This window comes from Mesoplodon densirostris, chromosome 10 (genome assembly GCF_025265405.1).
Source record: "Mesoplodon densirostris isolate mMesDen1 chromosome 10, mMesDen1 primary haplotype, whole genome shotgun sequence".
Lineage (NCBI taxonomy): Eukaryota > Metazoa > Chordata > Mammalia > Artiodactyla > Ziphiidae > Mesoplodon > Mesoplodon densirostris.
The window spans coordinates 8,303,255-8,330,539 of record NC_082670.1 but is presented as its reverse complement, the minus strand read 5'-3'; the positions used below and the strand labels follow the sequence as shown (position 1 = coordinate 8,330,539).

The 27,285-nt window shown below is 52.0% G+C and overlaps 1 protein-coding gene and 1 long non-coding RNA gene across 4 annotated transcripts; one reads left to right on the top strand and one right to left on the bottom strand.

Moving 5' to 3' along the window:
- Positions 1 to 6,708: 6,708 nt before the first annotated feature.
- On the bottom strand, positions 6,709 to 7,715 carry LOC132497164 (uncharacterized). The gene is made up of 3 exons (XR_009533568.1): positions 7,420 to 7,715; positions 7,166 to 7,245; positions 6,709 to 6,842 (listed from the first exon to the last, which is right to left on the bottom strand). It is a non-coding gene; the product is annotated as an uncharacterized LOC132497164 (long non-coding RNA).
- On the top strand, positions 7,383 to 25,986 carry TFAP2A (transcription factor AP-2 alpha). 3 transcript variants are annotated; one of them, XM_060110154.1, is made up of 7 exons: positions 7,383 to 7,531; positions 12,142 to 12,576; positions 15,658 to 15,709; positions 17,820 to 18,051; positions 19,850 to 19,968; positions 21,880 to 22,021; positions 23,939 to 25,986. In XM_060110154.1, the coding sequence occupies exons 1-7, from the start codon at positions 7,481 to 7,483 to the stop codon at positions 24,225 to 24,227; spliced, it is 1,320 nt and encodes a 439-aa protein (XP_059966137.1). In that variant the 5' UTR covers positions 7,383 to 7,480; the 3' UTR covers positions 24,228 to 25,986. The 3 variants fall into 3 exon arrangements, with proteins under 3 accessions (XP_059966137.1, XP_059966134.1, XP_059966138.1); XM_060110151.1 differs by lacking the exon at positions 7,383 to 7,531 and adding an exon at positions 9,614 to 9,881; XM_060110155.1 differs by lacking the exon at positions 7,383 to 7,531 and adding an exon at positions 10,792 to 10,913.
- The last annotated feature ends 1,299 nt before the right edge of the window (positions 25,987 to 27,285 follow it).

Genomic DNA, 27,285 nt, shown 5'->3' with positions numbered 1-27,285 from the left:
CCTGCACTGAGCAACGCACAAAAAGTTTTGAAATTGGGCTGAGAGAGTCCCAGGACCTGTTCGCTGCGGAACCTGCTCTGTGGTAGCAGCGCCGGGAGGGGGAAGGGCATTCCTTCTGATCTCCCTCCCCTAGCCCGGTTAAAAAAAAAAAAAAAAAAGGAGAGAGCGAGAGAAAGACGAAAGGCAAAGTTTTCCCTGATTTGCAAGAGGCCTGAGGCCGAAGTTCTGGAGACTGCTTGGGTGCTGCGACAGTCGCCCAGAGCAGTTAGTGGCCGTGGGCCTGCCCTGGCACTGGGCGCAGCTGGCACACTGGGGAGGCTGACTGGAGCCTGGGCGCTGGATGAATCTGTGAGGGGTCCCCTCCCTCTCCTTGCCCCCCAGGGCTCCTTCCTGGAGGCGGCAGGATCGAGGTTCGGAGCTACGGAGGAGGTCGAGGTGGAGAAAGGCCCCGCTGGGCGAAGCAGGTGTCGGTGGAGCAAGGGGGAGGGCGCACGGTCGGGAAGACGACGGGGGTTGCGAGGAGGCAGTCGCAGGAGGCGCCCTGAGCCACAGCGTCCGGCTGCGGTGCGAAAAGGGAAGCAGCGATGGCGTTGACACGAACTAGACGTGAAGCGGTCTCGGGTGCTCTGAGCGGGGCGACTGGAGCGGGGCAGCACGTCCCTGGGCAGGCTCCGCGGCCTCGGCGCACCACGCGCGGGCCGTGCTGAGCGCTTTGCGTCCATTCTCCTGGCCAAGTCTCACAGCAAATTCCCCATTTTACAAGGGAGCCAACTGACGTTCAGACGACTTCAGTCACTTGCCCTAGATCACTCATCTGGTAAATGTCAACGACTCAGCTGAGTTTGGACCCCAAGTGGTCGTACTCCAGAGCCAGATTCTCGCTCCCGGCCGCTCCCGGATTCCTCGCGTCCCTCCCCGCTTCTCTCCCCTGCCGCCACCCTGGTCCCCGCGCCCGGCATCTGAACGGACACCAGTGGCCCTCAGGCCCAAGGCCTGGGCTGCTTCACTTCCAAGTCGTCCTGTCCACGTCCATGCAACCCTGCACAGCGGCGTGGCTTCGCACCTAAGCACACTAGCGGCTTTGCCTCCCCTCCCCCCCGAAAAAGTACCGAAGTTGGAGTTGGCACTCTTCTCGCCCCACCCCAGCCCTAGTACCAGCCCTCCGGTCCTTCCCGGGCAGGGCCTGGCCCAGCCAGCCGGGTCCCAGGTCCCTCCGGCTCTCGCACCCGTAAGAGGGAGAAGCCAGGCTGCCGGGGCCTGAAACCGCGCTCGTTTCTAAGGCAGCACAGCACCTCCCGCCGGAGTCTCGCAGAGCTACAGGCGGGTCCTACGCGTGTGTCCGGTGCTCTGGAGAACTCGGCTTCCCCCAAACTATTTCGACAGCTAGAAAAAGCCGGAGAAGTTAAATATAGGCAGGAATGGGTTAAAAACGCCATAATTTAAGGTATTTAAAATTCGCAAGGAACAAAACAAAACACCTGCAAACAAAACCCACACTTGTTGAGCAAGGTTCTAAGGCAGGTCCAAGAAAGTTTCCAATCAACCAGAAAATCGGCACGGGAACGAGAGTCCCACAGCCCAGGCACGATTAATATGCCTAGGCGACACGGGAACTCCGAGAGACACCACCACATCACCCCTGAAAAAGCTGGGAGGGTGCAAGGTCATCTGGGCCGGCCACCAGGGATAGAGGCTCTTGCGCGAGATTAGAAAGGGGAAGCTTTGGTGCAGGGACAAGTCTTCTCCACTCCTCAGCGTGGAGCTGGCCTTTTGCACACATTTGCCTGAGGAGTCAGAGAAGATGATTTGAAACCGGTTCTTTGTTCCTCTCGCAGTGCCCGCGACGGCAGCCTGGCAGAGTAACTGGGCCCGACCCAGGAGTCCCTGGCCCAAGCCTGGGCTGGTGGCTGCCGGACTGGGGCTGGCGCAGTTGCAGCGCCAGCGGGGTCCGAGGCTGAGCTCCTGACCCTCGCCTCTCTCCTGGCCAGGTGTGGTTCCTACAGAGGTGAGCTCCTCGGGAGCCCCAAGTCCGGTGGCTTCTCGTAAAGCTCCCTTCTAATTAGAGCAGCGGTGAAATCATTGAGGTGATTTCATCTGTAATGGGAAAGCAACCCCCGCAGCCCAAACCTCAACTGACCATCCCAGAACCACCGATGCCCCTCTCTCCCTTTAAAAAGTTTTAGTGGAAAAGATAAAGAGCCGGGAAGCCACGGAGGAATGGGGGCGGGGCGGGGAGTCGTGAAAGTGAGAAGAGAGGGCGGACCTCAAATAGAAGTGTGTGTGCGCGTGTATGTGTGTGCGCGCGTGTTTGACTCTCTAAGGAGGGAGGAGACGAAACCTAAAAGTCAGACATGAAACAGAATCGTGAACGTCTTCACCTACTGAGAAACACTTTGATCTGAGATCCGACGCTGAAGCAGCCCTGGGGGTTGCAGACTCGAATCCGCGAGGCTGAACCTCGCAGGCCGGCGGGGAGGCCTGGACCGGGGATCTGGCTTCACCGCGTGCATCCAGGTGCGCGGCACCTATCGGTTCTGACCCAGTCTCCGGGCCTTGCCCTTCCCCCCCCACCACCACCAGGGCTGGAGATTCTCCCAGCCCCAAAGTTCCGAAGGGGAAGAGACCCAAGGGAAGAGCGTGTAGATGTCCCCATCGCTTGAGTGCGAAAACACACCAAGTCACACTCGCGTCGCTCCCAGCACACTCCAGCAGGCAGTCTGCCTGGGTTCTCCGGCCAGGGATTGACCGAGAAAGCGGGTTGGGGCTGCTGGGAAAAGCTGGAGCTGATGGCGAGATTGCCGCGGCTATAAATCCATCACTTCCCAGGTCAGCTCTGCGAGGCGCTGGGACTAGGGCTGGCGGAGTGAATTCCTGGGCTAGCGCGCATGCGTCGGCAGGTAGCAACCCAGCTCTTTATGACCAGGTGAGATGTTGGTGAGCAGGTAAAAAAGGAGGATTTGCCTAAGCGATTCCAGGGAGCGGGCCCGGCCGAGCCCTACAGCCCATGCCCGGCGGGGACCCGTCGCCAGGAGCGCCGAGCCGCGATGTCCATACTTGCCAAAATGGGCGACTGGCAGGTAAGGGGGTTTGCCTTGGCCGGGGCTGAGGTGGGCGGGGGTGGAGCGGGGGAGGGGGCCGGGCGGGGGGAGGCGGAGAGGAAGAGCTGCGGCCCAGGGCTGCAGCGTCGTAGGTGAGGCGAGCCTGGCAGCGCCCAGGAGCGTTCCCAGGAGAGAAAGAGGGCAGGAAAGCGGGCGCAGGAGGCGGCCGCGGCGCTGGGGGCCACGCGCGCCACCGGCCTGCCCGGTGCTGGGGAGAGTCCGGCGCACGCTCCACAGGTGGCCCCGGGGGTCACCGGTGCTTTGCGCTACGGACGCCACCCCCCGCCCGCCGCCAGTAGAAACTGGGGTAGATGACTAATTCAGGCGGGGGCAGGGCGCAGGCGGGCGTGCGGTGCGCCGCCAGGAAGGTTCCCTGCTCGCTACGCCTCCGATGTCGCCCTAGACCCCAGGGCGGCGCGTGTGATGGGGCTCCAGTGCACCTGTCTCTCTCCGCGTCTCTACGTTTGGGGGACCACAAGGGAGCGTGGAGAATAGAAAGGGGTCCGGCTGGACGGGTCGCGCCGGCGAGCACATTCTTTTGCGGAATGCTCAAAAGAGTTTGCGTAAAGTTGAGCTTCTCGCTCCGTCTTCTTCCCGAAGCCACTTTTCACCGCTTGGGCTACGAGTTGGGGTGCCTGGGCGGGGGCGGTAAGTGGCGAGTGATGAGGCAGAAGGCCTAGAACTGGTCGAAACCAACGCCTCCCGAACTTGGCCCTGCTAGGCCGCGGGCACCGCAAGGCCAGCTAGGCTCCAGACCCTGCTCTCCCCTGAGCCCCGGGCCCGACCCCGGCCGAGGGAGCCTGCATCCAGCGCTCTCTCCTTTTACCTTCCAGACGTTTCCCCTAAGGGAACCAGGGCGGCTCTGGTCAGATTGGTGAGGATAGCAGCCTCTCCCCTGTCGCCGATTTCATAATGGGAACCGCGGGGCCTTCTTTTCGCCCTAGCCAAGCGGAGGCCTGGTTAGGGCGAGAGTCTATGTGCCTAAAAGCCCGCGGGCCGATTTGAACCAAACCCCCGATCCTCTCAAAGAAAATTTGAGGCCCTGCTCTTTCCGGGGCGAGTTCTTTGGCTTGTTTCAGATTTCGGCCATCAGAAGTAAAGTTCAGAGAAGTCCCGTCTTCCCTACATTCTCTGGAGTTGGGGAAAGGAAGTCATCTTGCAGTATTTCTTTCTTTCATTGCACTTATTCTTTTAATCAGCCGTGAGCTCTTTTAGACTTCTCCTCCCAATTAAACCTAAATAAATGCAATTTCATCTCCAGAGTTAGACTTTGTGGTTTAAGGGTGCAAATCCCACACCAAACTCAAATCTGGGGCATCCACACCTTTCCCTCCCTTGCCCCTGTGGATCTCAGGGCCCCTCTTCATTCTCTTCTCTGGAGGGGAAGACTGGGGGACTCCTTGACGAAGGTCTTTTGGTTTTCCCCTCAAGCCGGGAGAACTTGGCTGCAGAATTCCTCAGCGTGAGAAAAAGCCCGCAGCGCAGGCTCGGCCAGGGTCTGGGCCTCCAGTGGGTTCGACTGAGGTTCGGAAGCAGCAAGATTCCAGCCTGAAGGGGACAGGAGTGAAGCCTGGGCCTGGCTCCCGTGGGTTCACAGTTTGGCTAGCGGTGGGAAGCCGGGATCTCGGGTGGGGCACGCGAATTTGGGACCTGGAGAGGCCGGCTCCTCTGGCTTTGGCCTGTTGGGCTCCTGGGCCCACTGGGTGGCAACAGCTGGTGAAAATGGAGTCCTTCTCCTTCCCTCGTTGTCTCTTTGTCTCTCTCGGTGTCTCTGTCTCTCACACAGATACTCACTCTTCTCCCAACGCCCTCTCCACGCCCCCATATCAGGCCTGGACCCCAGACCCCTGCCCCCAGGCCTGGCGCTGCTGTCCTGGGGTCCCGGCGAGGCCGGAGCATTGACATGCAATGAAGCGACTTGTCGTGGTAATGACGCTCACACAGTACCGCGGCTCCGCTGGCTCCAGGGGCGACCGGGGCGCTTGCTCGGGCCTTTCTTCAGCGCTCCTAACGCGGGCGGCGGCGCGGAGCCCGCAGGCCCCAATCTACACCTCAAAGGCGCCCTCGGCGGGAAAACAACAACAGTTTAGCAGCCCCGGCGGGTGTGGAGCCGGAGATCTGCGGGGCTCGGGTCAGCAAGGGGGGAAGGTGGAGAGGATGAAGGCCCTGAAATGCCTTCCCCGGCCCACAGATAGAAAGAAAGCGAAACCTAGGTTTTCCCCAAGCACACTGTGGCGACGTCTGGGGTGTAAGATCCCCCGCTCCCGGGCCTAGGCTTTGGCCTACAGATCGCGCTCTGCGGCTGCGGCCGCGGCTGGGAGGGTGTCGGTCTCCCGGGAGGCCCACCCCCCGACTTCCAGCCGCCACGTTGGGCGGCGGCCCCGGGCCAGCCCGCAGGGTGCGTGGCGCTGGCGCTGGAAGTTGACCATTTTTGCGGGCGGAGCGCGGCGCCGAGCCTGGAGCTGGGTTCAGCCAAGGGCCTGTGCCGCCGTGCGCAGGCGGGGACCGGGCGTGCAGGGGAGCGCCCAGGGCGTCGGAGGGAGCCCCTCCGACTCTCTACCCGCTTTGCGGCTCTGGTCTTCTCCCTAACTTTCGGGGGGGGGGCGGTTCTGGCCTACTCTGCCGGGCTTGGGGAATTGGCTGCGGTCGTCTGGAGGGAGAATTGCCCTTCGGCGGCTGGGGGCGGGGGGGAGCGGGTCCCCCTCCTCTCGCCTTCCTTCCACCTGTTAGGCAACGCTCGCATTCGCGACAGCCTCTATCTACCCTCACGGCGAGGACGCACCGTGAGACCCGGGAGGCCGGGAGATTTGCAAGCAACAGGCCCAGATGGCATCAGAGGTCGTTCCTAGAGCAACTCTGAGGCGAGACCTACTGTAGTTGGGGGATTTGCCGCATTCGAGAGGGAGAAAGGAGGTTTTGACCTAGGACAAACAAGGAAGCTCGGCCAGAGATATTAAGTACTCTGTATTTCCAAGGATCGCACCACGTCTTTTTTGGGGGTCTCTCTTTCCTTAAAAAAAAAAAACACCTCCGTTTCACAGAAGAAAAAATTACAGAGCCCCGGTGGGGCGAGCAGGCCCCCGTGTGGATCGGGAGAGCCGAGACTGGCGGACCTGGACGACGGGGGTGGCTCCCGGGCCTCCGGGTTCCGCGCCAGCCGGGCACTGAGCCGCGAAAGCGCCCGCGTTAGTAACAGCACCAAATCATGAAGGAACTCTCCCTGCTTTAATTAAAAAGGGGAATCTTGGGAAAACTGGAGCAGATTAGCACAGCGAAGGGTTGGTTCCCTGCGATTTATTTTGATGCATGCACGACACGGCGCACACATGTCGGTATTTCGGCTCAACTCCAGAAGCGACTGTGAGTGTCCATAGGAGTTCCGTATTCCTGTCCACACTGCACCCAGGAAGCCCGTAGCCCAAATACCACGCTGAATTATCAGTCGGCCCTAGCTTCATACAAATGAGAGGAAAATCATTTAACCCCTGGAGCTGTCAAGTAACCTCTTCAGGGTACACTTTTTATTTTACACGCGGCAATTAAAAGATCCCAAACCCCAGCCGAGCGACTGAAGCCGTCTGGCAAAATCTCCAACCTGGGGGGTGGGGTGGGCTGGGAAGCGCGAAGCCAGTAAAAGTCCCAAGGCGCCGCGGCCGGAGGTGTCAGCTGCCGGGGAGCGGAGGCGATCTCTTGTTGGGCAAAAATCCTGACGTGACTTCGCCGGTCTTCGTTTGGTGGTTACATCTGATAGCGAAAGGGATAGTAATTTCTAATAAGATTGGACGGGGCCGAAAGGACAGAGCCGCTGGTGGAGGCAGGGATGAGGGAGAGGTGCCGAAAGCTGGGCCCCGGCGCGGTCGCTCGGACCCTGCGCAGTGCCGGGCTTTGGCCGGGGCGTCTCCGGCGAGGAGGAGACGGAGAGCAGAGGAGAGGAGACAGGAGAAGAGTGGCGTGGGGGCGGGGGCGCCGGGGCAGGGCCGCGCGGCGGGGCTCAAGGGAGATTTCGTGGGCTCCCCGGCAGGAGCGCGCTCTAGGAGCAAGTTTGCGGCTTGGAGAGGCCTTTATACCTGGGTCGGAGCGGCCGGCGGCAGATTGTGGTGCTGGCGAGCAATTGGACTATTGTTGATATGCTAATGAGGCGATTAGGCTGTTGGTAAAGAGCAGGAAAAGGGAAAAGTTTCTACCATTAGAGGGAGATCTCCGAGCGCACACGGGAGCTCTCTCCCTTCTCGCCTCCTCCTCTTAGCCCTCCTCCTCCTCTTCCTCGCCCTCCTCCTCCTCCTCCGGCGCTCGCCGCCCGCAGCCGGCACTTTGCGCTTACCCAGAGAGTAGCTCCACTTGGGTGCGAGGCGGAGAGGGGGCAAATCCATTCACGCCGATCCATGAAAATGCTTTGGAAACTGACGGATAATATCAAGTACGAGGACTGCGAGGTAAGCGCGGCGCTAGCTCAGTCGTCCTCACGGCCGCAGGCTCGGAGCTGTACTTCCCGCGCCTCCTCCCCTCCTCGAGGCCAGCTGCGAGGTGCGGGTGAGAAAAACTTTCCCCAGCGCAGCGCCCGCCTCTCCGATTCGCCCGAAGAGCGCAGGGGAGAGGCTGCAGAGGGAGGATGAGGACGTTCCCTTCTTTCATTTCCCTCCTTCGGAGCCCCTGTCCCACTTCCCCCCCTTTTCCTCCTGACCGGTTTTGACTGTGCCTAAGAGTAGAGCGAAGAGAGACAAGCTGGGTTTTCGAAGCAATTGCTGGCAATTGGGCACGCGTCCGTGCACTCTGCGTGTCTCTCCAACGAGATTCTGAGGGCCCAAGTCACCAGGAAAAGAAAGGAAAGAGAAAACCCTTTCCCCTCTTTAACTTTGCCTCTGATCTTTAATATTCCTTCTTTAGGTATTCATTCTTTCCTTCCTTCCTACCGTCCCCCCACTCGACTTTTCTCAAAAGGCTCTTTTCTATTTGGAGAAGGGCCCCCCCGCGCACTTCGCTCTCAGCTGGGCTGCACCTCCCAGTGAGCGGGCTTAGTTTGGGAACACGCATCTCCCAGACTGCTGCGGGGCTCCTCCAGGTACACTATGTTATTCAGGAAGTTCTAGGCAGTTTCTCTCTCCGAGCTACTTGGTGGGCGCAGCCCTGGGGTGGGGATGGGAGGCGGCACCGCGCGGAGCCGGCTGGCCGCCGGCTCCCTGCACAACCGCCGGGCACTCGGCTGCGTGACCGTGGGAATCCTGGCGGGGCTGCCGCAGCCTCCGGTGCGGGGAGCCCGCCCGGCCGGTAGAGCGCGCCGCACTGGAGCCCATTTTAAAAGCCACGATTCCCGGAGCTCGCCTTCTTGGGGCAGCCGGGGAAGCCCCAGGACTACCGGCCGGCCGGCGGGAGGCGCTGGGAAAGGGCCTGGCGGCCGCTGTCCCACCCCCCTTGCAACTCCCCGCTAAAAAGAGCCGATGAGTCACGGGAGGGGGAGGGGAGGGGGCCGCGACCGGAGAGATTACCTAAGTAAATAATAAGTGGCAGTCCCGGCTTTTGCTAGTTTTTCTTTCCCCTTTTCTTTCTTTCTTTCTTTTTGGCATGTGGAGCCATGGGAATGTCAAGCTGTCTGTGTGGGCGCAGCGGCGGGGTCTTCACTTGAAATCAGAACCTGGGCTATGTGAACGATGTGTCACCCGTCCCCTTCCTCCTCTCCTTTCTGTAGACTATTTTAAATCTTTCCCGTTTCCCGGGTCCTCCTTTTTCCCCTCCCCCCCTCCCCCGGGGCACGAGGTGACATCCCAAGGGGACGGGTGCTGCTTATCTGGGGACTCGTGTCGTGCGCGATGCGGGGCGCAGAGACTCCATGTCGGGCCAGTCGCTTTGTTTTCAGGGCTGGGGGGCCCTTTCCAAGCTGGTCGGGGTGACACTGAGCCCCTAAGCCTCCCAGGGTGGATTGTCGCATCCGGACTGTGGCCCGGGGCTCGGGCAATCACCTTCTCGGAGGCCGAAACCCCCGGCGGGCGGGGTCCGAAGCTCCGCGCGGCGCGAGCTGCCCGTGGGACCCAGGTGGGAGTCGATGCACTTGCACCCCCAGAGAGGGACCCTGTGGGGCCGCGTGTGCATGTGCGTGTGAGTGAGACAAAAACAGATGAGAAGCGAGAGGAGGGAGAGGAGGATAAATAGAGCGAAGGCTGTTTCAACAACTTTGCGGTGGGCGAGCGCCGGAGCAGGGATTTCGGGTTTCCGAGCCGGCTTGGGGCCGTCTAATTATGTCGGGCTCTGCAGGGACACGCAGGAGGCGAGGTGCCGCTTGTTCCGACACCCCGGCGGGCAGACTGGCAGCGGCGGCTGGGGGAGAGCGAGCCGTGTCATCCGGGGGGGCGGGGGGCCTCGGGCGGGAGTGGCCCAGCCAGTCAGACGGGTTTGCGCCGGGAGCCGGGAGCCGGTGCCAGCGGCGCCCGGGCTGGGCCGCCTCGCGCCTCTGCGCGCCCCGGGCGGCGTCCCGGCTCCCCCTCCGCGAGCCCCGGCCCCGGAGAGCCGAGGGCAGGGCGCCCGCCGCCGCGGAGTGTCCAGCCCCGGGAGTCCGCGGGAAGCTCGAGCGACGGCCCGGGCGAGGGCCGGGCCCGGGCGGCGTGCCGGGCCATGGAGGAGCGGCGCGGGGGCGGGCGGCCGAACCCCGAGCCCCAGGCCCGGCTGCGGAGCGGAGAAGCCCGCGGCCGGAGGCGCCCGGGAAGCAGCTCGGGCGCCGAGAGCCAGACGAACGCCCGGACGCGGGCCCCGGCAGCTCCCGGCCGCGACTCGCGGCGCCCGCGGCATCCCGAGGTCTGCCCCAGCCTTTTAGGTCTGATTGTCCTCGCTCGCTTCCTCTCCCCTCCCCCTCCCCCGCGGCCTCCCCCTCCGTGCGCGCCGGCTCGGCCCCCTCCCCCTCCCCCTCCCTTCCTCCTCTAGGGCTCTCCCTCCTTCCCGCCCTCCCCTCTCCCCACTCCGTGCTCCTCTCTCGCGCCCACACTTTCTTTCTCATACACGCACGCAGACACATTCTCCCTCTCTGCGCGCTCGCCCTCGGTCTCCCTCTCTCCCTCTTTCTCTTTCACTTTTGCTTGCCCTGCAACCTTTTAAAATGTTGCCCCTTCCCTGTGATTCGCCAGCCGCGGCGCCGCGGCCCCCCGCGCGCTCGCCCGCTCCCTCTCTCGCCCGCTTTTTGTCTCTCGCGCTCCCTCTCCCCTCCTCCGATTTGCTACACTGAGGCTCCCGTCAATGGACTGCATTGAGAGCCGGCTCCGGCGCGAGTTGCCTCTCCGCTTCACGCTCGATTTCCAGGCATTCTTCCCTTATTAAGTATTCGTGTAATATTAATAGTCATGAATATCTGCTATTAGCAGGCTCCAGGAACGCTGCCCAGCGCGGTTATTAGAAGCTCAAGCGAAGCCGCCGCTAAGAAAAGAGGGGGAGACACGGATTAAGGAACACGCGCGCGCGCGCGCACACACACACACACACACACACACAGACACACACACACACTTGCTTTTTGCCTTTTTGGGGTTTTTCATTTTTTAAGGAACTTTGAATCCTACCCGCTCACGGCAGGATAGAGACCGTGGGTTCGACCAGCTGAAGGCGCCGCTCGAATCGGTGGTTCAAGTTCGGATGGACCAGAGCGGGGCTCCAGCGCTCGGGGGAGCGGCGGCGCCGTGACCGGAGTCCCGGGTGGCGCGGGGCTCTCGGCGCCTTTTGTGTGGGGCGCGCTCGGGCAGCGGGGCAGCCGGGCTCTCCGGGCTTGCTTGTTGTTTTCCACCCTGACTCGTTACCCCAGACTCTTCGCAGATGTTAGTTCACAGTTTTTCAGCTATGGTGAGTCCCATCCCCACCCCCATCCCTGTTTCCTTAGGAATTTTACTCTGGAAAACCTGGGGCTGCGGAGCGGCCCGTCCTCCTCGCCCGGCTTTCCTTCAGGGCACCCCCTTTCCGTTTGCATTGCCCTCGCTCCTCGTATCTCTCCCTGTCTTCCATCCTTCAGCCGAATGCGGTACCCCCCATCCCCCGCTCGACCTCTCCCGGCGCGCAGCCCTACCTCGCCGCTACTTCCCAAGGCGTGTTTCTTGCCACGTTTGTCTTTATTTCCTCGCCTCTTCACGTGTTCCCGAGATGTTCGCAACATTTGATGCTTAATCCGGCTACAGGAAAAATGCCGCCCGGTGTGCGCCTTCTTCCCCTCGGGGTCCGGGGCTGAACCTCCGAGGGCTCGCATTGCCTGCAATCTACTCTGTTCGCTTGTTTTGCAAGAGAATTGCAATAGAGGAACCCAAGTCAGGCGTTTCTTCTGCCCTTTGGGGCTGGGGTGGAAGGGGCGGGGGCCTCCGCCCCGGGGTGCACCTCTCTCTTTTAAACCCAAGACAAGGCTGGATCTTTCCATTTTAAACCTTGGCTTGACGTCCCTCTCTCCCCGTCTCTATCACAAATCGACCCTGTCCAGAAAAAGGCTTCTAACTGAGGAAGCGGATAAGACAGACCCCCATCCCGCAGTTAAGACCTTCTTTAAGCTGGTAACTTAAACGTGGGCTTTCCTTACAGCCCTCTGCGAAATATGCTTCTATTTAAATAGTCATGAAATGGTAATAGCCTTTGAATGGGTAGGACCGTTTTCCCCCACATAAATGGAACAGGGTAAACAATAACGCAGTGGCAGGCAGGTTCAAATGCAGGGACAGAGAAAAGGCCGCTTCTGCTGTTTAATATTTAGTAGGAATTTTAATTTTGCGTAAGGGAGGTTTCACTCCGCAGCTTAACGGGCTGTGTTCCGGGAGGCCCTTTTTCGCCTTTTCCCCCCTTTGAAAGAAACGCCTAAGGAGAGTCTCTTATGGCCCCTCACTGGCACAGTCGAATTCCCTGCGTATGGGGAAGGGCCCTTTTCACGCCCGGAGTATTTTCTGAAAAGAACCGCCTAGGGCTCCTTTCTCGAGGCGGCCTGCGGACGGGGACGGGCCGTTTCCCACGCAGCCCTGAGCCGTGCACTCAGTGTGGCAGCTGTAACTCGACGCCTGATTTCTTGTTCTCTGCCCCTGCCCTCGCTCTCTTCCAGGACCGTCACGACGGCACCAGCAACGGGACGGCACGGTTGCCCCAGCTGGGCACTGTAGGTCAATCTCCCTACACGAGCGCCCCGCCGCTGTCCCACACCCCCAATGCCGACTTCCAGCCCCCCTACTTCCCCCCGCCCTACCAGCCTATCTACCCCCAGTCGCAAGACCCTTACTCCCACGTCAACGACCCCTACAGCCTGAACCCACTGCACGCCCAGCCGCAGCCGCAGCACCCGGGCTGGCCCGGCCAGAGGCAGAGCCAGGAGTCTGGGCTCCTGCACGCGCACCGGGGGCTGCCCCACCAGCTGTCGGGCCTGGATCCCCGCAGGGACTACCGGCGGCACGAGGACCTCCTGCACGGCCCCCATGGGCTTGGCTCAGGACTCGGAGACCTCCCGATCCACTCCTTACCTCACGCCATCGAGGACGTTCCGGTAAGAGGCCCCGCGGGCGGCGGGAGAGCAAACGCAGACCCTCCTCACCCACCCGCGAGAAAACGCCCGGAACGTGCAGCCCGGGGGGCCCGGGCTTTCCCTGCCCGGCGTTTACTTTCTCGAAATCTCCTTTTGTTTTTTCGGGTGGACACTCTAAGGACCCACCGAGACAGCCGCCTTAAAAAAATGGAAAAGAATTGTACTTGAGCGTTCTGCCCCTAGAACAATGGCTCCTGGAGCTCCTTCAAACAATGCCTGCATATTACCATTGAGAAATTAGACGAATGTCACCGTTGATGGTACCTTCCCCTCTCGACGACAGTAAACTGTTTCGACGGGGAGAGGATCTAATTCCACCGCTGAGTCTGTCGTGGGGATTTCTCCCTGTCCTGAAAAACGTGTTAGAGTCAACCAAAAGGGCTCGTTGAAATGCCCTGGCCATTTAAAAGAAAGTGTGAAAGACACACTAGGAAAATTATTTTTCCCGGAGTTTATGAGTGCTAGTGATATCTGAAAGTTATGTGTATACCCTACCCTGATTACAGAATAGCAAGTAGCAAGTCCGAGCAGGAGGACATTAAATGCAGCCTTTTCCTCTTCCTCGGGGTGCTAAGTGCTGATCTCATAAATCATTAACTGGGTTCCCAATGCCTCTCAGAACCCGCTACACCCCCATATTAAATGAATGTTTTCAGACTATTGGGCAATGCATTCTTTGAGTTCTAATTCAGTTATCAATAAATGCAGTTTGAAATGATTTCTAAATAAGCATGGTATTAGCGCATTTACTGTTTACAATGCAAACCAGGCTACTGATAATTTGAAAATACTTTATGAAATTAAATTTAAACCAGCATCTCTTGCTTCAATTCTACATATTTATGGTTTCCTCACAACCTTCCTGAAATGGAATTAGAGCAGGCCAATAATTTTATTAAAGCTGTAAAGGCTCTGTTAATGCTGCTTTTCTTTGGAGAGGAAATGTATCTGGATGTGATTTTTGCTAAAATGCTATTTCAAATTACTGCATCAAATATTGCAGCAATATGTCCGTTGACAGTTTAATGATTACTGCATTAGATTGCAAAGAAAATGGTCAGATGAACTTACCTGCTTGCTTGGTGAATTTAAAACATTATTTAAGTTACATAGGAAAATAGAAAATTTATTACATCTCTCATTTGGCCTAGTTACTCACTGAAATTTGTTGGTTATGTTTAGCAGCGTAGCATGGAAAGTAGGAAAGTAGGCAGTTGATCCAATGTGGGGTTTACTAAGCATTGTGTGTGTGTGTGTGTGTGTGTGTGTTTTCATACATGTTTTTAGAAACTGATACTAGACAGTGCATTTCTTGGAAAGTAAAATGAGACGAGCAATAGCTGAGAAAAGAGCCATTAAAAAGCAAACCTGGAAGTTGTGATCATTTTAGTTCCCCTTCCCAAAGATTCTCTGAAACCTTATCCTAGTCTGCTCCTTGGAAATATTTGAATTGCAAAATAACGTTGCGAGCTTTTGGAACTACTGTGAATTAGAATTGCTCTACTTTGCAAAAATTCCAAAGTGGCTGGTGTGAATTCTTGACACCGGTATAGTCATTCTTCGTGGTGAGATTGGCCTATGGGAGAAATTAATCAAAAGAGCAAATAAAAACAGGGAAACCCAGTTGCTGCTCTTCCCCTTCCCTCCCCCACCTTTTAAGAAAAAAAATTCTTTCAAAGGAATTTGGGTCAGGAAAAGGGTTGTTTTCAATTTTCCCATTGCTGCAACAGTTAACCTTTAATAAGAACGACTGCCAAATATTTAAGAAAATCAAATCGATGGTGAAAATTATTTAATCATTAATATCTCAGTGGGGTTTTAAACTTAACAGTCTTCCCTGTATGGACAAGGTCTAGAAATAACACAAATAAAAGTATTATGCCACACTACATTTACTTTATGGGTTTAGGGTGCATGCATAAAGGGATCATATTTCCCCATATAGTTAAAACACAAGAACTGCAGCAGTAGTCATTTCTGAACATTTCTCAATTTAATTATACTTAAATCCAGAAGCACTTTAGGCAAGTTACAAATGAGAGCATTGAGTATAATAAAACCTGTAATAAAGCAACTTAGTACCATCCACCCGGAATCATTGCGATCAGGCACAATTAACAGGAGCATAAATCCAAGACAGAATGGAAAATGTTCGGATCAGTATTATTGTTGGACAAAGACTAGAGAAGGAAGTAATAGTTTTTTTAAATGGTAATGCCTGTGTTTGGTAATGATTGTGAAATCTTCTATCTCAGCAGCCCTGGTGCTAATTTGTAAACACAGGCAGACATTATATTGCCTGTCAGTTTCTGCATTAGAAAACACGATTTCATTTTACTTTCTAATCACGTTTTGACTCTAGCACACACGTATACCCATCCATCTGTAGAAAAAAAGAAACCCACACTAACAAATCCAAATCTGCTACTGGACACAGGAAAACCTCAAAGGATTTTTGTTTGTTTGTTTCTCTTTTTATCATTTTCATATCCCTATCTGATATCCAATTTAGACAGTAGTCCTTTTTAAATTTTTTTCATTTATCCATAAGTGAAGGTGTGTATACACGTTTGCTCTTTATCACATCACCTAAAACGTTTCCAGTACTCCCCCGTTACTCCCGACTGTCATTTCTATTGTGTTTCTCTGGCTTTTGCTGCCTGAACGCTGGAATTGCTAAAGTCCGAAGCCGCTGAGGCGCCAAACTAAAGCTAGGTGTATTTTTAAAGGTTGAACTGACTGTGAGAAAGATCAAAACTCGGTTTAATTTCCAAAGAAAGTTTTATTCCCTACCCCCAGCTCCTTCAAATATGGATTCTTTGCTGGGGAACGAGAAATTGGCCGTGGGTGTACAGTGAAACCTCTTGAGCTGCAAAACCCCCAATTCCAATGAGCCAAGATGAGATTTTTATATATAAATGTCACTAGATGGGAGGGGGGGATTTTGAGTCACCACCTTCCCCTCCCCCTATCTTGCACGAAATATTCATTTCCTTTTGTTTTGATTATACACTTACATCCATGTGTATCCTTTTGTTGCAGCATGTAGAAGACCCGGGTATTAACATCCCAGATCAAACTGTAATTAAGAAAGGTAAGCCATTTCCTTCTGCATTCCAAGCATGTCCTTACAGGCACAGTGCTATTTAAAAGAACTTGCAGAGCTGTGTTTATTTTTTTCCAAGTAGGATTTCCTAAAGGCTCAGAATTAGCGACTAGATAGGCATAGAATAGCCATGCTTAAATGATCGGCTTTCAGTATGTTAGTAATGGCAACAGGCTAGCTTTGTTCTGATTCATGACTTGAACATTTAATTTAGTTTAATGATATCTGGACAAACACATGAAATGTGTAATAGTTGAACAGATTTGGAAGTGGCATTTCAATTTTGGAACGGTTTTAACAGTTCATTTAATCCATTGCGTGAGTGGCCATGAGTGTTAAGAAGTGTATAATGCTAAAAACAGTGCAAGTAATTTAATATTAATATAGGAGCAGATGATAAAAAGACATAGCACTCCTTAGCAGAGGGGGAAAAATCTTTCATGTTCTTACATTTAATTTCTCATTAGCTGTTAAGGGTTTTTAAACTTTGTGAATTAGGTTAAAAATTTGGCTTTTGGTTAAAATTAGCTTTTTGAAGATGTCAGGTTTATTAGCATAAATGTTTGGAGCAGAAATTGTTTTAAAAAAGTGTCAAGTGATTTGGATGGATTTGTAATTTGTGTTGCGTTTAGTGGGTAGAAATAAAGTTTACTGGATTAAATGCTATTCACAGCAGCTTTTTTTTTTTTTTTTGTTATGGTGGCAATGTTACATTTCGGGATTCTAGGCACCACCAGAGGACGATGCTATATAAAACTGTTCCCATTTCTAACCCCAATCAGTATATTGTTAGCGAGTTTAAAGTTTCATTTTTGCATCTGTGAAGTCTTTGTCATGTCAAATTAGATGTGCAAGGGATAAATCTTAAGAGATGCTCTTTCCAAGTCGACATGATAATTGGCTCTTTTATTAGTAATCTCTCAAGAGTTCGTTTAACTCCTATTGTCTCTATTAGCCTCCCCAGAGCTATTAATGTCACAAGTGATCTATCCAAAACCTAGAGCCCCCCCCCACCTCCCTATACGTCTAAAATATCCCCATTCAAGAGGGAGGAGTACTGTATACATATATTATCATGTATTATTCTGCATACGTGTATTATTATGTATGTCTCCATGTGGAATTTTAAGATACAAATGCATACTGTACTTAAATGGTTATGAATGCATCTGAATTATATTGGTGTTAGAAATGTAACATGTTAGTACACTTTCTGCTGGCCTTGAATTTTTTCTAAGTATGGTGGATCCAACGATGAAGAGCTTATGATTTTAACTAACAAGAACATATCCTCCCCTTCCCCCCTTCCCAAATTAGACGCTTAAGCGTAAGACTATTAACTCTTTGCTCATCAAAAGAACACATTGCTAGTTTTCCACGGTAGGCCTGTTTATCCTTTCTCCCAGTTCAAAACGGGGCTTGGAATGGATTTCCAAAACTCGAGTCTTTTTCACAGATAAACATAGGAAAGGGCCTATTTATCAAAAGGATGGGATGTGACAACAGAATCCACCACTTCCCGGCTTGGTGCCTTGAATGAAATGCTCATTTACAGGCCGCTTTAGCCATCTAAACTCTCGGCTGATTTTAATTATAGGTCTGTGAAGCAGTTTCTCCCCAACGCTAAACCCCTCGCCCCACGAAAACTCCCGAGCCTACATAGCTTGCTCTCGGTTTACAAACGCCACCCCCTTCGCTGCACCCCAAGCCCGTGCGCCAGCACCCCGTCTGGGGGCCACTTCCCTCGGAGGCTGAGAGCCGGGAGGGTCACGAGTTCACCACCTCTCTAGACAGCGCCCCAGCGGTTAAATGGCAAGGGTCCAGGGAGAAGCAAAGGCCTGGCTGGCGGGGCTGGGCCGTCCCCCCGGCCGCCGGTGAGACGCGCCGAGGGGCACAGGCTCCATCCCCAGTACCGGGATGGAGCAGGGACTAGGGCAGGAGATGGGGAAGGAGCCACGGAATTTTCAGGGCTGGAAGAAAAGCGGCGGTTGCGGCGCAAGCCTGGGAGCCGGCCCGGGCCGGGACGAGGGCCGGGGTCGGGCAGGGCTCGGGAGGGATCCTCGGCGCCCACACGCGGCCTCCCTGTCTGTCTCCGCAGGCCCCGTGTCCCTGTCCAAGTCCAACAGCAACGCCGTCTCCGCCATCCCCATCAACAAGGACAACCTCTTCGGCGGCGTCGTGAACCCCAACGAAGTCTTTTGTTCAGTTCCGGGTCGTCTCTCGCTCCTCAGCTCCACCTCGAAGTACAAGGTCACGGTGGCGGAAGTACAGCGGCGCCTCTCACCGCCGGAGTGTCTCAACGCTTCGCTGCTGGGCGGAGTGCTGCGGAGGTGAGGCCCGAGCGAGGCCCTGCCCGCCAAGCATTGCGCCTGCGCCGGGCCGGCGACGCGGACGGGCCTCGCGCCAGGGCCCTCCCTTCGCGGGAAAAGAAAGGGGCGGGGAGAAGAGCGTAGAACCCGGTGGGTGGGAGCTGGGGGCGGGGTGAGGCGGCGGGCGCCTGCGCACTCCGCCGCGTTCCCGCGCGCTCCGTCGTTCCGGGGGCGCGCCCGGATCGGCCGGCGCAGCGCGCTCAGTGGGACCTGTGCCTCCTCCCACCCCCTCCCCGCGCGCACGCGCAGTTCGCTCCGCCGCGGGCTCAGTCCCGGCCGCTGCAGCCGCGGGGCGCCGCACGCCCGCCTTTTCCCTCCTCGCGCACACCTTGCAAGCCTAGGAAAACTTCCTCTCAGGCGCCTCACTCTGCCTTACCTCCATGTAGGGTCTCCGATTGCAGCCCGCCGTCCCTTGAATAGGGTTTAAGTAGAAGACAATGGTTTTCTCTAGTCTCCGTGCCACGCCCCCGGGTCACCAGAAGCAGACCCTCCCGCCCGAGGTGCTCGCACTAATGGTTCCGATGTACCGCGTCCCCGTGTGTGCCAGGCAGCGTGCGAGGCACGTTTACGTGCATTATGTGTGGTCGCTACCGACGATTGCATGTTGCCTATGTGGCCAGGGATTCTCGTCTCACCCGCGCGAGGTCGGAATGATTCATTTCGTAGATGAGATTTTATAAGGGTCGACGAGGTGAAGCACCTTCCCTCAGGGCAGGTTTGTCCCTCCTCTGGGCTTTTTGCTCCTAGGGTTCCACCCAGCGTTGTGTGTGGTGGGTCTTGCGTTGCACTTTCCCAGATAATATTTTCTACTTTTTCTCCTTTTTAATTTTTAATGAGAAAGTGGACCCAAACTTCATTCTTTTGACATTTATTCATATATCTGTTTATAGACCCAGAGTTCTGCTGTGATGGGTGTATCCCATACAAAGGCTACAGAGTTTAACATCAGCTATTCCACTCTTTCCTTCCTCCTTCACGGTCATTTGCTGTCCCTTTGTAATCTTTCATTGACACAGATCTGAATCCGCCCTCTGCCTTTTTCTCCCCCTTCCCCCATCCCCAATATTGGAGACTGTTTACCTAGGGGAGTATAATCTAATCCACACAATTAAAGAGCACTTGAGTAGGGAATAAAATCTGAAATTAATTAATTTGCTGTTTTATTTAAACAATTTATCTTAACCACTTTCTGATTATGGGAGTCTATTTAGACATCTATTTAGAACCACCTGCATCCTCTTTGAAATCAGGGAAATTTTTAAAGGCTGATATCAACTTTTGACTTTTCTAGTTAGGCTGGTGACATGGCATGTAAACAGTTGGTGAAATGAATTTCCCACTGGGGCTAAAGCCAGAGAAAGAAACGTAAGAGTGATGATAACTTTGGTTACTCTGAATAACCTAACAGCAGATCTTGCAAAGACAATTTAAAGACCCCATTAGGATGAACTCAGAAATACTTCACACCCTAGAGATGAGAGCTGTGTTTGTTTGTGGTTCTTCTTTAGAGAGTTGGGAAGTCAGAACCTTCCAACCTGCCACAATAGTTGCAGTAATAACTGAACACAGGGGGTGCTTTAGAGTTTAACAAGCAGTTATCGCCTATGTTCTTTCTGTACCATTCCTTCCTTACATATCTCGGGGCCAGGATCCTTAATTTTTAAAAGTACATTTTAGGAAGTTGTCAAAATGACTACAGTGTGATGCAGAGCAACCAAATGTTTTCTAAATCCCTTTCTCACATGTATTTGTGAAACAGGGCGAAGTCTAAAAATGGAGGAAGATCTTTAAGAGAAAAACTGGACAAAATAGGATTAAATCTGCCAGCAGGGAGGCGTAAAGCTGCCAATGTCACCCTGCTCACATCACTAGTGGAGGGTAAGTGAGTTCCCTTGCTAAAGAGAAGGGAAGTTTCTTCTGAGAAAATGGCTAATATTCAGTGGCCAGATGTTTGGTTGTATTTTGTCAGTTGGGCAGTTTCATTTTTCCAGAAAACATAGCCAGAAGTAAACGGAATTCTTTCGTGTCAAAAAACTATTTGCATTTATTCCTGTCCTTTCCTCTTCCCCTCTGCCACAAAATTACACCTCCCTAGCCCAATTCTGACCTAAACAATGTGAAAACTTAAGAACTGCATATTCTTCCAAGTTCCAGTCTCCTTTATAGAGCTCAGCAGTAAATCACTTAAGCTATTCTGACATCTGCGTTTGAGAAATGCGTGACCATTACTTCCTGAATTAATTTGGGAATCTTTGACCTGCATCCTGATTTAAGACCATCCTGAAAGCTCAGGGTTATATGCCCTTTTAGGTTTTTGTTTTCCAAACATATGCTCCCTTATCTCTCATTTAATTGTGCTTCTCTACTGGAGAGGAAGAAAAGTGATCAATTTTAGACTTTGAGTTATTTGGATAGGAAAAGAAAAAAGAAATATAAGCATTGCAGAAAGTGTCTCATGTCAGCTTTTTACACACACACACACACACACACACACACACTCGCTTCTAAACCCCTCAAAACAAAAGCTCACCCTGTCCTCACTCGCTGTTCTAGATACATCAGAATCCAGTCACAAGAGTCACATCCCTACTTCCTCTAGATCCCTGTTAAGTTTGTCCGATACTAAATTGGCTTAAGTTTGGGTGTGTTGGAATGAATGTATCGGTCTTTTGCATTTTCCTTTGTGTTCCTTTGGAAACGTCTTATGCCAACAGGAAAAAAAGAGGCACTTAAGTTATGGCGCAGATTTCAAAACTACCATTTATATTTAAAGAAGGCACTTAATCTTATTTACATCTTGTATTTGAGGAGACATAGTATAATTGAATTCAAGTTCTAGCTTTGTAAATAATTTTAAGAATATTTAAAAACATAAAATTGAGAAACCCTATGAACCATTCGTTAATGGTGCCCAAAATGATCCTAATGTGACTGTTAAGTCATAAGCAATTGTTCAGTGCCAGAAACTCAGCTACAGTAGCATTATATTAAAAATAATACCAGTACATTGGGAACCCACCGTTCAGACCCCGAAACAATTATACGCAGAGAAAATGGTAGTAGCGGCTTCGGGTGTAGTGTGAGAGTGTGCATGGTTTTGGGGTTGAGTCCTGTAGCAGGGAAGCAGTTTCTGGAGAACTGTTATTGTTTGTGATCCGCTCCATTTTATGGAAACAAGCTCAGCGGAGAGGGCTTTGATGCTCTAATTGGCGCATGCGTTCTTCCGGAGCTGGAGCTAATGGCAGGAAGCCCTGCAGTAAAAACCAACTGGTTCAGGAAATTAAAACCAAAGATTCGAAAATCAACAACACAGGCAGACTCAGTGGAGTGACCCTCAAATCCTCTTGGTTAATCGGTTTGGATGAACAGATAATTATATGCGATAAAGTTAAAATGTAAACCCTTAGTCGCTCCCTTGCAGAAAAGCTCAAGGGGTAATTATGAATATCATTTATGAATGTGTTGATAGGTGTGAGGTTGGAATACAAGAAACATTTTGAAAGAGAAGGTGGGGGAATGTCATCTGGGTTGGGGATGAGGCTGCAAGGGAGTTGATGGGATTTTACATTTTCCAATCCTCTCGGCCTTCTAGGCTAAGTGGCCATTTTCCCTGGGAAGTGCAGCCACCAGATCCTACAGGGAAGGAAAGAAAATGCCTGAAATGGGAAAACAAGTAGTGTGTGTTTCCTACAACATCTGGGTTAAGAAAATAAGGGAGTTGGGAGGCAGTTTTGATCCCAACTTTTTTCATTCTCTTGCCCTCGCCCCCCTCCTCTCACCTCTTACCAGGAGAGGCCGTCCACCTCGCCAGGGACTTTGGGTATGTGTGCGAAACTGAATTTCCTGCCAAAGCAGTAGCTGAATTTCTCAACCGACAACATTCCGATCCCAATGAGCAAGTGACAAGAAAAAACATGCTCCTGGCTACAAAGTAAGACATTACCTCTACGGGGTCTCTGTGTCTCACTGTCAAGAGAAACAAAAATCAAAATCGTTTTTGCGCTCACTTTTGGCCTCTTTTCCTTTTGTGTTAATCAGCTCTGTTGTAAATATTGAAGTTACAGCACAATCTAATAAACCATAATTGATTTTAAAGGGGCAATACAAGGAAGATTGTGAGTGCGTGTTTCCCTCTTTCCCCTCTCTTTCACCCCACCTTCTCATTTTTTTAAAAAAAATTAACGTGTATGGGGGTGGGGTATATAGTAGGGATTTGATGGAAGCTGAGTGTGGATTTGCGACTATTTCTGGTCAGAAAGACCAGAATCAGGTTCTTTTTTTTTTTTCTTTTTTAACCTTTTGTTTTATATTGGAGTATAGTTGGTTAATAATGTTGTGATAGTTTCAGGTGTACAGCAAAGTGATTCAGCTGTACACATACATGTATCTATTCTTTTCGAATTCTCAGAACCAAGTTCTTAAAGGAGTGACAGACTTGCCTGTATCAGTTTTTGTCTCTTATCAATATGCTCTCCAAGGGCAAGGATTAAGCAGTGGCCTGCAAAATGTTCAAGCCAGAAGCTGTCCTAGTTTCAACCCTAATCCCTTCTCCCATTTCTTGCCTTCCTTTCTCATCCTCCTCAAAAGTGCTGTGTACACACACACACACACACACACACACACACACACACAAGTTCTAGCCTACAGGCGAGTTGTCAAATAGGTTTCAAAATGGCCCAAGTTATATTCCCATCGGTGCCTGGGCTGAATAGGCTTCTGCAGGTGGTGTGTGAAAAGAAAATGACTGTTTTGATATGTTTTCTGGAAATTAAAAGGCCTGTTTGGAAGCCCTTAATTATCAAAGTCGATGTCACAGGAGGGCATGGAAGCAGAGGGCAGAGGCAGCGGCCTCAGGCAGGGCAGTTTCTGGCCTGGGGACACCAGCTGGCCTTGGAGGAGGTAGCCTGCCAGTGCTTCCTGTTCTCCATCCCTCCTTCACATCCCCCCACCCAAAGGCTGCTGCTGCGTCAGGAAGGCCCACCTAGTCCTTGCTTCCCAGATTCAGAGACTGAGCTTCCCCTGTGCAGGCCACATCACCTGTATTTCAACTTTTCCCTCTTCTCCTAGCTTCCTAAACACACCCATGTTCACAATTTCCCTAGACAATTTTTTTTGGTGTGTGGGAAAAGAGGTGGAATGGGCGATTGAAATGTCTGTTTCTTCTTCCCCAAACCACTCTGAATTATCCCCAAGGAACACTTTTTTTTTTTTTTTCGGGTGACTTATTTTTAAAGGCAAAATAATCCCAAGAAAAGTTTTGCCTTTCTTGTGCACATCCACCCTGAGCTGAAGGCGAATGAGTGGAGAGTTCATCCCCCCAAACTGCTGCTGAGGTCTCTAGAAGATTAGGGAAGAGGGGCCTCCATAGTATTTTGAGCAGGACAGCTGATGGGTGCATGCTATTGGCTGTTGAAGAGATGCTCGCGTTTCTGACTCCTTGCCCCTCTGACTCACCTTTGTTTCTCTCCTAACGTGTGAAATGTTTTCTTGCGTCTAGGGTGCTTGGTGTGAGCGAGAGAGGAGGGGGTTAGAAGTTTGGTGCAGCTGAGAGGTGAGAGAGAGACACACACACACACACACACACACACAGAAAGGCAAGAGAGAGGCATGTGTGGAAGTGTTTAAAGAGAAGCAGAGTTTAGGTGGACTCTGACAGGTGGCTGCGTCTCCCAACATGTGCCCCTCCCCCCCCAGTCTGTGTCTGGGGCTCTGGGTCAGGTCAGGTGTCGGCGTGATCCAGGCAGAGGTAACGGCAGGGAGCAAGGTTTTCTCTTTGCTGCTGATGCTGCTGGCTGCCCAGCCTCATCTCTCTCTCTCTCTCTCTCTCCCTGCTCCGCTTGTGCTGCAGACAGATATGCAAGGAGTTCACCGACCTGCTGGCTCAGGACCGATCTCCCCTGGGGAACTCGAGGCCCAACCCCATCCTGGAGCCCGGCATCCAGAGCTGCTTGACCCACTTCAACCTCATCTCCCACGGCTTCGGCAGCCCGGCGGTGTGCGCCGCGGTCACGGCCCTGCAGAACTATCTCACCGAGGCCCTCAAGGCCATGGACAAAATGTACCTCAGCAACAACCCGAACAGCCACACGGACAGCAGCGCCAAAAGCAGTGACAAAGAGGAGAAACACAGAAAGTGAGGCGCTCCTCCTGCCCCGCCCCCTGCCTGCGCCGCCTCCCTGGCCCCGGCGCGCCCACCCACTCCATCTCCATCTCCATCATCTCCATCATCTCCATCATCGCCATCTCCATCTCCATCACCCCCACCACCGACCACCACCGGCAGGTGACAGCTCCGGGATCAGCAACCCCCCACTGCTGCTACTGCTGCTGCTGCTGCCGCCGCTGCCGCCACCGCCTTCGGTCCGGAGTCTCGGGGTCCCGGGGACAGCGCTCCACTGTGAGCGGGGCGACCCCGCAGTCTCAGGCCCCGGCCCAGACTTCCTCCATCAGCACCAACTCCCCTTTGCCCTCGTGTGGAGCCTAAGAGAACAGAACAGGCCGTGAAGCCAGCAAAGAAAAGTTCTGTCCGAGTTTGTGAACCTTTTTTTTTTTTTGTAAAACTAACAAATCAACAACGACAACAAAAAAATTTAAAACTTTTTTTTAGAAAAAAGAACGTAAAAATTAAAAAAAATTATATGAGCTTCATGGGACGGAATCACCACCTTCTCTTACATACTTCAGATTGTAGCCATACTAAAAAAAAAAAGAAAAGAAAAAAAAGGCAAAAAAGGCTAATGACATTTTTATCAGTATTGTGAATAAACTTGAACACAGATACTCGAAGTTCCATGTCTTGTCTTCAGTTCTAGAAGTTTTCCCTCTTCAAGGTAAAGCGACCAACTTGAACTCTCTCTGGCAACACGATTCACAGTTCTATAAGGGAATCAGTGTTCACGTCTCTGTATATATTTATTTATGTGTAATTTAATGGGAATTGTAAATATGGTGAGTCTGTTTTAAGCCTTTTTTTTTTAATTTATCTGGTGATCTCGTTTACCTCTTGTTTAGTGGGTTTTGAATCTTCCCTATTAGTTCTTCATGTGGTTCATGGTACTTATTTAGGAATCCAAGGTTTGGGGGATTTTTTTTTTCCTCTGGTATTCATGAATTTAGCCCTGTTGTAGCATGTTAAAGACGACAATGAAACAGCTGAACAAACAAAAAAAGTAAAATAAAATTTTATAAGTAATTAGTATTACATTTAGCTTTTCATTGAACTGAAAGAAAAAAGTGATATTGGACCCTGGAAAGATTTTTAACTTGAGTGGTTTGGCAACCGTTCTATGTATTGTGGGGAGAAAAAAGAAAAGTTTATTTTATTCCACTGTCCTCCCTTAAAAGCATCATTTGAGCAATAAATGAGTATTGTCTTTAAACCAAGGGTTAGGGATTTCCCCCCCCCCCTCTTTTTGTTTTAAGAACTTCAAACATTTGGGACCACCTGGTATTCTGTATTTTCACTGGCCATTTTGGAAGCAGTTCTAGCTGTATTGTACTGAGTTGTGCTGGCAGTAGTTTCCATGCCTGTCAATGTATCATAGTCCTTTGTTGCCCAGATAAATAAATATTTGATACGCTTTATGTCGATTTTTTTTATTCAGTGGCTGTCTTTACCCAGGCGTATTTTTGTTCTTGGCAGTATTTTTTATTCAGTATGGTTACAGTAATTGAGTTTAACCCTCCCTTGGCAATTGCTCCTTGCAATAAGCAGCTGAACCCATTGTTTCCCTCAAGTATAATAAAAACTTACTTTCAACTTGGAGTTCAGAGCAGGGTATCATTTAGATATTCCACTGAGTCTGTATTCAGACAAATGACACAATAAAACCCAATGTATTCGTTTGGATAAAAGATTGTTTGTACTGCTAAAGGAATGACATACTATCTTTTCCTTACTAGAAATATTAATTTTATTATTAAAAATAAAGTTTTATTTATGTTGATCCTTTAGGTTTTCATTTGTGTTTTGAAAACCAAAATATAAGACCTTCAGAGCCAAACATTAAGGATGACAAGGAAGATGGAGAGCAGACAGAAGAACCTCTCGCTCGCCCTCCATAGCTACTTTGGAATCTGTCTCGGAGGATAACTGAAATTTAAACTGTTGGTTCATTAGCACAAAGGAAATACCCACTTCAAAATTCACTTACTTGCTCTGGCTTCTCAGTGGCTAAGACATGCAAATGAGTGAACACCAGCTCTAGTTTTCTGGGAAGAGTGGCAGAAATGTACATGGAGCAGGGACAGAGAGGGCACATCGTCTTCCATGTATTTGAATATTTCATTTAGAGATGAGTTCATTACTGTGCTGTTCGTAGTAGCTCTTGAGGTAGCAGAGGGGACTGGGAAACTGTCGATTCCCAGAATCTTTTCTGCCTGCCCCCTAAATGCCCGCCCACCCCTTTCCCTCACCACTGGGGCTCCCTTTTAGAAATACAAAAGCTTCCCTGAGGTGGGGTGAGGAGGGAGGGGGAGGGCTGCGGATCCCGCCCCCCCGCAGGCCCGTCCTAGCGCTTAGCCCTCACAGAAGGAAGGACTTCCTGTACATAAAAATGGCGAATTCAGAGCTTTTGTAAACTGATTCGGCAAGTCTTTGCTTTGGGAGTGAGGAGGATTTTTAATGGTTTAAAAGAAGAAAGTGGAGGTCGTTATCTGGAAAGTTCACAGGAAAGGTCCTAGGAAAAGTATCTAGGTATACATACCGGAGGAGATTCAACATTTGTTCTTCCGGTTTGACATTCTAAAGGACTAAAGAAGCAAAGCATGAGACAGTGTCCGTTTTGCAGCCTTTTGCTTTCTAATCTCCTTATGGAAGGCAGTGTAAAAGCAATCTCGACAGACGAACGAGAGTTGGTGGACTCTAAATTCTATTTTCCGAAGCCAGAGAATTCATAACAATGGTGGGTTTAAAAAAAAAATTTCAGATGGAAAGTGTACTATCAGAACGCGGTGCGGCAATTGTTTTTTAAAGCGGTTATTTATTATTTCCTAGAGAGACTGGTTAACTGTAACGTACATGTAACAAAATAATGAGGCGAATGAACCCTAACTGTACATACTCTTGACAGAAATGAAATGCACACAGCATCGTAGCAGGTGAAGTGAAGCATTGTCTATCAAGGCTGTTTTTCTTGGCTGCATCTCAGATTGTGTGAGGATCCTAACCTCAGGCACAATAGCATTCATAAACAG

What these genes read in the sequence shown, in the direction of transcription:
- TFAP2A (XM_060110151.1), top strand. Translation starts at nt 9,702, where the DNA reads ATGGAGGAGCGGCGCGGGGGCGGGCGGCCGAACCCCGAGCCCCAGGCC. An exon ending in CTGGGCGGAGTGCTGCGGAG is followed by an intron (nt 18,052 to 19,849) that starts GTGAGGCCCGAG and finishes TTTGTGAAACAG; the next exon opens with GGCGAAGTCTAAAAATGGAG. An exon ending in GCTCACATCACTAGTGGAGG is followed by an intron (nt 19,969 to 21,879) that starts GTAAGTGAGTTC and finishes ACCTCTTACCAG; the next exon opens with GAGAGGCCGTCCACCTCGCC.